We start from the raw sequence: 11,285 nt of genomic DNA on the forward strand, positions 1-11,285 counted from the left end.
GCCGTTCCAGTCTAGCTAGGAGGACCAGAAAAGAGTAGAAGAGGACAAGAAAAAAAAAGGAAGGGAGATTTATAGATAAATAAATAAATTTAAAAAAGCAAGAGCGGCTCTCCCTGGCGCTGTCATCGCATAATCACCCTCTGAGTGATATAAAAGGGAGCAATTACATTTCATCAGTGCTATTTATACATCAGCAGAAAATGAGTGTACATAATTTAGACAACAGTGTCTATGTCAATATCTCATTAAAGCTAATGTGACTAAGAGGGTGTGGGAAACGCTGGCAGTGGCACTCACAGATGTTTGCACATGCCGATTCCGGCTCCCTCCCCAACCCCCCCCACCCCCCAAACCCCCCAACCAATAAAACAAACAGCCAGACAAAAGGGCTGTTTCTTGGGCCACGTACTGGGAGCCTAATCCACAGACATCCCAGCAGACATTTAGAAAGAAACAAAGACAATTCTGCTAATCCCAAACATTCTGATCCTCCATTGCAACTAGGGGTGTACTAAATTATCGATAGAAATACTGAAGCATCACGATGTTATGCTTTTTTTTTTCCATTATAATTTTTACATCCTTTATTTAATAAACAGACGATTACCCAACCCACTCATCGGTACTCTCCCCCTAAAGACAAAAAACACACCCATATTCACGATCATCAGTGTTGGACACAGATGGAATCTGGCCTCCTCCTTGAACCCATCTGTGTAGTGAACACACACTTACATACACACTAGTGCGCAAAACCACGCAGTGACAGTGAGCACACGAGCCCAGTGTGGTGGGCAGCCATTGCTGCAGCACCCGGAGAGCAGAGAGGGTGAAGGGCCTTGCCGAAAGGCCCAACAGTAGCAGCTTGCCGAGCCTGGGTATCAAACCCACAACCTTGTCATTAATAGCCCTGTGCTCTAAACTGCTGATGCTCCTGGCACTGGGAGGGTAAGGACTGAGCCATGCCTCCTCTAACACATGCGCAACCAGCCACCGGCTATTTTCAAAACTGCCGGTAGGGCAACGACACCGGATAACCAATGCGCTCGGAGAAATGTGGGGAGAGAGAGAGTCAGAGAGAGAGAGAGAGAGAGAGAGAGAGAGTCAGAGAGAGGGAGAGAGAGAGAGAGAGAGAGAGAGAGAGAGAGAGAGAGAGAGAAAGAGAAGAGAAGAGAGAGAGACAGACTTCTACCTACCCTGAGAGAGCAAGGCCAATTGTGCTCAGGCTCTGACTGCTGATGGCAAGCGGCATGAGCCAGGATTTGAAGTGCTCAAGATGGCAATGCCCAGATCTCACTTTTCTGATTGCATAAATATTTACATTTTTATTCAGATTTCATGCAGATGATAAAAAAATATTTCAATAAATAAATAAATGATTAATACAATATAATAATAATCACAGTATCGTCTTCCGTACAGTATTGCAATAGTTTCATATGGTAAGACTTTATATGGTAACCCCCTGTACCATCATACGTATTGCCAGGTTCTCGTCAATACACAGCCCTAATTGTAACATGTTTGATGTGGAAAGAACCACAAAGGGAAGTCTATCGAGGAATTTGCCATATGCACCCAACAACAAAAGGTATCCATCTGGCGGCATGACATGTGCCAGATGTGTGCACCTTTCTGACCATGGGCAGATGTAGCATCAAACCGTACACGCTCGCCTTAATGTCAGCCGCTGTCTCTTTTCCTGAGCGGCCACGGTTTTGGGCAGACGGAAAAAGGAGGCTGAGGCACCTCGACATTTACTCCGGATGAAAGGGAAAAACATTAGAGGCCTGGGAGGCTGCGCCGGACTTCATTGATTTATAATTAATCAAGGACAGAGCGAGGCTGCCATATTGCACCCAAATATAATCTCCTTTAAACGCCCGGCACGGACACAATGAGGAGGAGAGCTTGCCAAAAACGTCCGGAAATCCATGAAGGAAAAAAAAAAAAAAAAAAGAAGAAGTGGCTCAAAGAGGATGTGGATGTGAGGATCAGCCGGCTCTGAAATATTTAGACTGGTTGCTTCGGCATGACTGCAGTCAAAATGGCAGACGGAGCGCATGAAGCAGGCTTAAGAGGATGGTGCACTGCGCCATCTGCTGGCTGACTGGCTAGACCTGCAGGGAAGTTCAAAGGCACTGAGGAATCTGAGGGAACTTGGGGAACATACAGCGTTAAGGCAGCATTTCCAAAATCACAATGCTCTCAAAGCTACAGTATTATTCCGACTGATGCCGCTTTCGGACACTTTGCGCGCAGCCTCTTTGGGAGCTGTAGACACACAGGCAGGCAGAGGCAAGTCTAGAGGGACTTAAAAAAAGGAAAAAAAAAAGACAAAGACAAAGAGAAAGGAAGCGGGAGAGAGGGCGAGAAAGAGATGGATAGAGGGGAAACAGACAGAGACAGAGACGGCTCATTCGGATTCCAAGCGCGGCCTCAGCAGCAGCAATTACACCTCCATTTCACACAGGGAGAGCAGGAAATGAGGCAGGAAGTGTGCTGCAGGCTACACGAGAAGACAGCAGGGGGAGCAGAGGCTGACAGAGCGCGTGCCTTCAAGCTGCTGCGTACCGCTTAATGTACACTGTTCAAGCGCCGCCACCGCTCATGTTTATGCTTGGATTTCCCAAAGACAAAGGGGGGTTTCGAGAAAGGAAAAGAAGTGGTGGCTGTGAGAGGAGAAAGTGGGGTGGATCAAATATATGTATGCACATATATGAAGAGGTAGACGTACAGATGTGTACATATACAGCGATATACAGAAATAACATGAGACAGAAAAAGGAAAGAGAGAGAGAGAGAGAGAGAGAGAGAGAGAGAGAGAGAGAGAGAGAGAGAGAGCACGCAAAGGGAAAAGGGGGAGAGAGGGGGAGGGGTAAAAAACAGACAGCAAGAGACTAACCTGCTCTCTGAACTGCTCCTGGGAGAGACAGTCTGTCATGTTGACGCAGCCAAGCAGGCAGCCGGTGGGATACTCTTTAGGAAACTGCAAATCTGAGGAATTACAAAAGAAAGCCCCAATGAATCAATTAACCAGCTCATTTAACTCCTTAACAACCAGACGTCTACTCTGCACTCCACTTCAACGAAACGTACCTTATATATACCTTAATATACTAAATCATAAACAAGGAGCTGATTAGATAACTATGGTAATGTATATGTATGTAGTTAACTTAATGTGAGCCACACACACACACAGGGTTTAAAGGGTAGAAGTACCGTGTCGGATAAGGATAAAGGAAACTTTGCCATTTGCATCACATGTGGTACATGGGGTGGAACAAAACTGTGATCTAAAAGGTCCCAGTTACACCCAAAGAGCAATTATGGAATAAATAAAACAACAGAATATAAACAGAGTAGACATAAAGAGGGAAACTGGGAAAAGTAGAGAATCTTTAGAAAGGAGCAGCAATATGATCACACTATATGATCATAGAATTTCCCCACTGTGGGACTAATAAAGGATTATCTTATCTTATCTTATGAAAGAAGTGTAGCAGCACGAATGGATAAGTGTATATAAAGTGTCAAGTGTGGGTAAAGTATACAAGTGTCCTCGAAAAGTGTCAGTGCAGTGTAGAGCGTTTATTTAGGAATATCCCGAACGCTGGGCAACACTGACCTGATCTTCACATGTTAATAGATAATACAGCTGCATAGTTTAGGCAAAACATGCAGTGAATTAGTGCTGGAGGATATGACCTCAAATCAACTTCACAATTAACTGAACATTACACCTCGATTACGATTAATGAACGATTATTTTTAACGAATAGAGTTTTTCATCACTGTCTGATCTTAAATCAGACTACAACTGTCCTGTTTCAAGTCAGTTAGGATTACCAAAATGATTTCAATTTGCTAAATGGCAGAATAATGAGAGAGAACATTTCTTAAGGATTGTTATTGCGTTTTTAAGACGTCACAAAACGTAACAAACACCAAGATTACTATACTATTAAACAATCTGGGAAAGACCAGACAGCGTGAGGGCTTTGAAAGCTTTTGATAGGTTAATTGACAACATTTGAGTTTTAAAAGATCAATTTGGTTAGAGGTTTTGAATGACATTGTTCTTACATCCATCTGGTTGTATTTAGCGTATATTTTAAAAGAGCATGCGATCGAGTGTAGATTACTAGATTAATGAGTCGTATACTCATATGAGTCATATACTATTCGAGTCTGATACTGAGAATCAGGGTTAAAACCAGTGTAGCGTAACCCTGGGTTTAACTGGAAGTGGTCACACAGCAAGACAACGACCCTAAGCATGTCCACTTAAGTAGGTCTACAAAGAAATGGTTATATGGGGAAAAAAATTAACATTTTGGACGTCAAATTCGAGACCTTAACCCATTGCATGTTGGATAATTGTGCTAATGTTTTTGTGCAATTCTAGTATTAATAGATTGCATATGTAATATTATATTTATTGGTTAATTTTTTTAACTGAATGAAAATTACAATCAAATGCAATCAAATGTAGTGCATCATTTTTTCCAGAGCAGTCTGAAAAGCCCAAAGAATTGTCACACTGGTACAGTTTTGGCTTCGGTGTGAATGACAGACTCCCTCCCAGCTCTCTTCAGCTTCACAAGCGTGTCTGGATGTTATGCAATTTCACTATGGAATTCGGAGAGGATGTGACTGGTGGCATTCATTACATGGCGCAGTGGTAAATCCTGCCTTGTCACACTACTCCATTTATTTGACTTGCTTGAGAAAAATGACACATTCCCTCTAGCCACTTTCAGCACTTATAGCGGCGCTACGCTTCCAGGTGATGTTGCAGATGAGACTGTGATTGACATAAATTCCTACCTTGCTTATAAATCTGGCGATACATAGCCTCCACCTGGGCTATCTCCTGAGGACTGGGCCTTTTGGCTGCAGCAGCGATCCACAGGCGGCCTCTGTGGGAGGTGTACCACGTCCTGCCTTCCACTCTAACAAAGCCATAAAGGATATTTAGAGCAACATCTCCATTTCAAGCATTACCACCACTAAGGACAAGCATCGCTACTGAAACATACTTTAATATTTGAATCAAAAAGGTAATAATTTTTATTTTTAGCTCAATCGGTCTAAAACTAATACACATTACCTCTTTATGCCCCAGGTGAGGAGTGAGGCCCAAGGCTGATGCATACTGAGACACCAGCCCCCATCTACCATCTCCTGCAGCTCTCTGTCCTGCAGCCGGAGTCTAGAGCGTTCAGCCTTCTGCTCACTTCCAACAGCTTTTAATGGAGGCCTGTGTGGAGCATCACCCCCACCGATGTCCACCCACTGATCCAAACACATATACACAAACATATGTCAAATCTCAGGAAGCCCACTGAAAGTGAAACAGACATATTCTGCACAAAGCCCCACCTGTGGTGCAGCCTGCACAATGTTGGGGTTGACCAGCTCCCTGAGGTGCTGACGGCCAGTTGAGCCTGAGCTCTTCGGTGCCTGAACCAGAGATCCAGTATTGATGGCCTTGACCGTCTCATCAAACCTATTGTGGACAACATGCATGAACAACAGTTCTTCAGAGAGACGCAACAACTGGCAACCCAAACATTAATTTGACCTTTCTTTATGAAATTTGCTGTTACTGTCACGCCTTTTGTTTGGATTTTCATGAGTAAAACGTAAACAACAATTGGAACACTGGGGTGTGCAAAATCTGCCAAATATGGCTTAGGATTATGGAATAGACTATAGCCCCTCATCAGTCATTTAAATGTTTCATGCTGCTTTACTGCATCATTTTTAATAAACTTGTTTATGTAGCTTTTCTCTAAACTTTTGAAGCAAATAAATAAAGGCCATATATTATCCTAGCATCTTTAACTAAAGAAGCACGTTAGTTATCAAATATGTCCTGGCTAATCGACTGCATGTAAGGTAAAGTAAGCCTTCCTTTAAGCTGGTTGAGTGGGGAGGTGACAGACTTGCAGCCAAAGCAAGAAAAAGGACTGGAATTTGCAAAGGACAAGCATAAACTGAGCACACGTTCTAACAAGTTCTGTAAAATATTCTCTGTGTTCATGAAAACGTGTATATATATATATATATATATATATATATATATATATATATATATATATATATATATATATACACACTGGTTTGGGTTTCTAAAGCATTCATAGGCAGTAAACATCTTTAACCGTACTGTATATGTCTTTAACAGGTCTGTCGATGATGTGGTCAACCTGACCCTGCACTTTATCCTGCAACATCTCAACAGCCATGGAAACTATGCTAGGGTTTTGTTTGTGGACTTTAGCTCGGCCTTTAACACTGTTGTGCCGCAGCTTCTTCAGGCCAAGCTCTCCCAGCTGTCAGTGCCAGACTCCATGTGTCGGTGGATCGTGGATTTTCTGACAGACAGGAGACAGCAGGTGCGGCTGGGGAAGCACAATTCAGACCTCCGGACACTCAGTACTGGAGTCCCTCAGGGTTGTGTTCTTTCACCCCTTCTCTTCAGCCTCTACACTAATGACTGTGTCTCCAAAGATCCAGCTGTAAAGATCCTGAAATTTGCAGATGACTCCACTCTGGTGGGCCTCATAGCCAACGGTGATGAGTCTGCTTACAGAAAGGAAATTGAGCAGCTGGTGTCCTGGTGCAGCAACAACCACCTGCTGCTAAACACAGAAAAGACTGTAGAGATGGTGGTGGACTTCCGACGCAATCCACCCACCCTTCCCCCCCTCCACATCAACAACACTGCAGTATCAATGGTGGAGTCACTCAAGTTCCTGGGCACCACCATTTCCAGAGACTTGAAATGGGAGAAAAACACCATCTCCATCATCAAGAAAGCTCAACAAAGAATGTACTTCTTGAGACAGCTCAAGAAATTCAACCTGCCACAGACCCTGATGATCCAGTTCTACACAGCGATCATCGAGTCCATTATCACAGCCTCCATAACTATCTGGTTTGGTTCCTCCACCTCACAAGAAAGAACCAAACTCCAGCGCATCATCAGGACAGCAGAGAGGATCATAGGATGTAACCTGCCATCACTTCAGCAGATCTACTCCAGCAGGACGAGGAAGCGGGCTGGCAAGATTACATCTGACCCCTCACATCCTGGACACCTCCTCTTCCAGACACTCCCCTCGGGTAGAAGACTGCGGTCCATCAAAACCAGCACAACACGTCATGCTAACAGCTTCTTCCCCAGAGCTGTAGCGCTCCTCAATCACAGTGGTCACCTCCCACTGTAAACCTCTAAACTTACAACTGAACTGTACCAAACCGGACTGAACAGTTATTTGCACTCTGCCTATTTTGCACTATGACTATTTGCACACCTGTACAGATGTCCTTTTCTTTTCTGTAAATATATTTTTCAGCTCTTTATTACCTTTATTACCTTTAGTACTTTCTACTTTTTTTTAATTTATCCCCTACCCTATTTATTGTTTAGTGTCATTTTCCTTTAGTTTAAGACCGTGTTCTGTGTTTCTTTGTTACTTGTCATGCGTGTTGCTCTCACCAAGACAAATTCCTTGTATGGGTAACATACTTGGTGAAATAAAGAGATTCTGATTCTGATTCTGATTTAATTTTTCTTTTTTTAGTCAAATTAAAAGGTCCAAAAGGTTTTTGCACAAAACTCATACTTGTTGTAATACTGAGTCAGGTTCTCCCCTTCCTCTAGAACCCGTCTGCCTGCGAAGTCCAGTGTAATCTTGCGGTCTTTGCGGGAGGCATGACGGAGCTCCCTGAGCTCCTCGTCCCGCTTTCGCAGCACCTCACGCTCCGCCGGAGAGAGCCACTGGTTGGAGTCGGTGGCAAAATAGTCTGATTCATCATCCAGGACTTGAGTTCGGCGAACGCTGAGGAAGAGCAAGAAGTGATAAACAGTCCAATGTCATCAACAAGCCTCTTTAAACGTGAAATCAGGGTTACACTGTGTGAGCACTGGATTGTACTGGCATAGATGGATTGCTGTATTACGTATACCCAGGGCTTTAGTGTCCCAACCACCTAAAGACTTTGGACTTGAACTAGACTTTCGTAGCTACTAACTGGAGACTACGCTGTTGGGAGTGTTTATACTTTTGCATAGATGTTAGCCATTTTCATTTGGAGCTGGATTAACGAACGAGAAAGAAGACGTCAGAAGAGACAGAACGAGTTCATTTTCTATGCTTGGAAGGCCACTAGGAGAGATAGATGAGGAAATGCAGGTTGATTTGATGATCTAGTTTGTCATGTGCAACCACGTCTCTCACATCAGCACACTCACAATTCATGATCCATGTTTTTCCAACTGGATTTCCACCAGCAAAGGTGAAAATATGACACTACCAAATGGGCCAGGCTACAGCATAGGGTACAGCATAGATTCAACATACAGAAGTATCCATTGGCCTTTAGGAGTAGCCCACCTGTTCTTGTCAAACTCGAGCAGTTTATCTTTGTGCTGAACAGCCTTCTCCAAGCCTGCCTTAATCCTGGCCTCCTGGTGGGGCAGGTAGTCTTTATCTTCAGTGCGATCTGTCAGGTTAGAAGACACACAACACGGCACTCGTGTCAGCCCAAGAGAAATTCCCACATTAAGTAAGAGATCACCCTACTGTAGGCCATGCCAAGGTTTTCTCACCTCCCATGAGTTTCTTTCTGAGTTTCTGACTTTTGTTCGAGTCCCGCTGTAAGATCTCCTGCTCCTCTTTAGTGCACACCTGACATGCATATTTACATAAGACATTAATAGACATTGCAGTAGCCTGGAACTTACATAGGATAAAATACTATAATAGCCTAACATGAAATATTCATACAATACAACCAATATGAAAAAGAGCCACTGTGCCCTAGGCCAACCCTGGTCCTGGATAAATCCCTGTCCTTCACCTTTTAATGTTTTCACCCACATATTTGAATCAGGCATGTTTAGGGTCAAGAAAAACAACTAAATACACCAACCTTGGTTGGTTGGTTGGTTGATTGGTGTAGCGCAACAGATAACACCACTACCTGCCAGTGAGCTATCTCACCACGTGGGAGACTGGGGTTCGATTCCCGGTCTGGGTTACTATGCTGCGCTGGACCAATAAGAGTCCTTGTGGGCAAGACTCCTAACACTACATTGGCCCTCCTCTGAAATATGAGTCACCTTGAACGTCGCTCTGGATAAGAGCGTCAGGTAAATGTTAAAACTGGGATAAATATGGATAAAATGCTCTAGGTTCTCAAACTTAAGGAAACCTGGAAGTCTACCTACCACCTTTGTTCAGAGGTGTTTGTTCCAACACACCTAGCTATTGAATTCAGATACTCCTGAAGAACCATGTGGATTGCTCATGTTAGATTAGGTTTGAAGAGATCTCCAGGATCAGGACTAGTAAGGTGTGCTCCAATCCAACCCACAACACATAAGGACAGAGCAAAAATACAGAGTGCCTGGAGATCCCTGAAGACCAGTTTGAGAAGCACTACTCTAGACATGTGCAAGCATCATCAAGTATGCCTTTAATTTAATAAGGACACCAAAAGAAATAGCACATTCCAACAGCTGAGCTCTTAACATTTACATTAATGGCATTTAGCAGACGCCCTTATCCAGAGCGACTTACAGAGGTGGGACAGTGTAGTGTTAGGAGTCTTGCCCAAGGACTCTTATTGGTGTAGCGCAGCACAGTCACCCAGACCGGGAATCGAACCCCAGTCTCCCACATGGTGTTTTAGCTCAGTGGTGTTATCTGTTGCGCCACACCAACCAATCTTAATGATCCCCAGAGTTTGCCTCAGCTGCGTGAAGTGGTCTGGACGGGCTGCATCACTTCCCAACTGGTAAACAAGCTCTGCTCTGCTCTCCCTTTCTTTTTAAAGCATGTGTCTGATTTCCAAACATACCAGACTGCCACAGAAGAAACACGGACCAGAGCCTTCCTGTTCGCACACAATCCGCCCACAGGTCATGCAGTTGTTGATCAGTTTGTGCTTCTGGGCCAAGCAATCGCAGGAATGGCGTCCAGGGAGCAAGACGGCGAGCCGGTCTTGACCCTCTTTGGCATACAGATTTACAAACTTGTTCTTCTTCTTCGTTGAGGACGAGCTGCTGTTCTCTTGAGCCTAAAAACAAAGCAAACACATGCTGAGACAAGGCTTCAGACGAACCCGAAGCCCAGAATTGACTATGTCTTACTAGGTCAGAAGACACAGGCCCACCTTAAGCAGGTCTATTGGAGTTTTTACAGCCTCGGGCTCTGGCTCAGCCTGGCTGAAAGCGGGGACCTCTTGCTTGTTCCTTCCTTTGCGCTTCGATTTCTTCTGGGTGTCTTTTGAAACATCTGGACAGTCTACAGAGCGAGGCAAAGTCACACCTACAACATCAAACATCAGGGCTTATACTGCAACCTGCTCATCTAGCTTATCTTACCGGCCACTGTGTCTCTCATGAGGATCAGCTCTGGTCCTGCATCAGCCTGTCTCCGGCACCGCTGCCATCTCTCCACCAGCTCATCAATGAACTGTTTCTTCCTCCCTCCAGTTCCTTGCAGGAGATCCCCCACATACTCCACAATTTCTTCAGCATTGTTGATGGACAGAATATACCTAACATGTAAACACAAGGTTAGCAGTGAGGTGTGTAGCTATGCAGCTGACTGCTAACTCACTGGCTGGCACAGCTCGTACTCATTCATGGACGTCAGCACTGAATCACTGTAGCTACTGACAGTAATAACTAGCTCGTTAGCCAGACAGCTAGCTAGCTAGCTCTGCTAAATGATGCTAAGAGAGGCTGACAACACTGACAGCTTCTTAGCTAGTTAGTTAGACAGCACTAGCCAGCTGTCTAGCCAGCTGTGGTAAAGTAAAGGGGTTAAAGGGGTCTGGTGTGGAGCTGTCAGGCTGCGCTACTATCAGAGTACCTGACTAGCACTGGCTAGCCGGAGGCTAGGCTACACAGCAGCCGCAGTTATTGGCTAGAGAGATACTTACTGAACAATGTCGTCGCTCGCCTCCAGACCAAAATTATGATTTAACTGATCGACACACCAACGGAGCAAAGAGTCCGACATCATGAACGACCAAGAGCTACATGAGAAACTGCAGGTCAAGCGGAATGATGCGGAGGCAAAACTGACCAGCTAGCTAACTTTCAGGTAGCAGGTAATACCACCGCCAGCTGGCACAGCGACTCGGTCCTGTGTTCAAAATAAAAGTCCTGCCAGAAATAAAACCACGGAGCCCCTAAAGTATCAGGGGAGAAAATAATGTTTTATTTTTAATGTATATATTATTATTATTATTATTAT

The 11,285-nt window shown here is 44.4% G+C and overlaps 1 protein-coding gene across 2 annotated transcripts in view; it reads right to left on the reverse strand.

Annotated features, from left to right (window-relative positions):
* Positions 1–11,136, reverse strand: part of trip4 (thyroid hormone receptor interactor 4) — a 63,444-nt gene extending 52,308 nt beyond the window's left edge. The window contains exons 1-11 of one of the 2 annotated variants that reach the window (XM_072660964.1): positions 10,969–11,136; positions 10,406–10,581; positions 10,195–10,325; positions 9,880–10,098; positions 8,627–8,705; positions 8,412–8,520; positions 7,641–7,856; positions 5,389–5,515; positions 5,117–5,301; positions 4,834–4,958; positions 2,906–2,997 (exon numbers count right to left, since the gene is read on the reverse strand). In XM_072660964.1, coding sequence (XP_072517065.1) covers positions 2,906–2,997; positions 4,834–4,958; positions 5,117–5,301; positions 5,389–5,515; positions 7,641–7,856; positions 8,412–8,520; positions 8,627–8,705; positions 9,880–10,098; positions 10,195–10,325; positions 10,406–10,581; positions 10,969–11,051 — 1,542 coding nt within the window. In that variant the 5' untranslated portion in view covers positions 11,052–11,136. Of the gene's footprint in view, positions 1–2,905; positions 2,998–4,833; positions 4,959–5,116; positions 5,302–5,388; positions 5,516–7,640; positions 7,857–8,411; positions 8,521–8,626; positions 8,706–9,879; positions 10,099–10,194; positions 10,350–10,405; positions 10,582–10,968 lie in introns of both variants that reach the window. The other variant, XM_072660963.1, reaches the window with a different exon arrangement.
* Between the last annotated feature and the right edge of the window lie 149 nt (positions 11,137–11,285).

Source organism: Salminus brasiliensis, chromosome 17 (genome assembly GCF_030463535.1).
Source record: "Salminus brasiliensis chromosome 17, fSalBra1.hap2, whole genome shotgun sequence".
Lineage (NCBI taxonomy): Eukaryota > Metazoa > Chordata > Actinopteri > Characiformes > Bryconidae > Salminus > Salminus brasiliensis.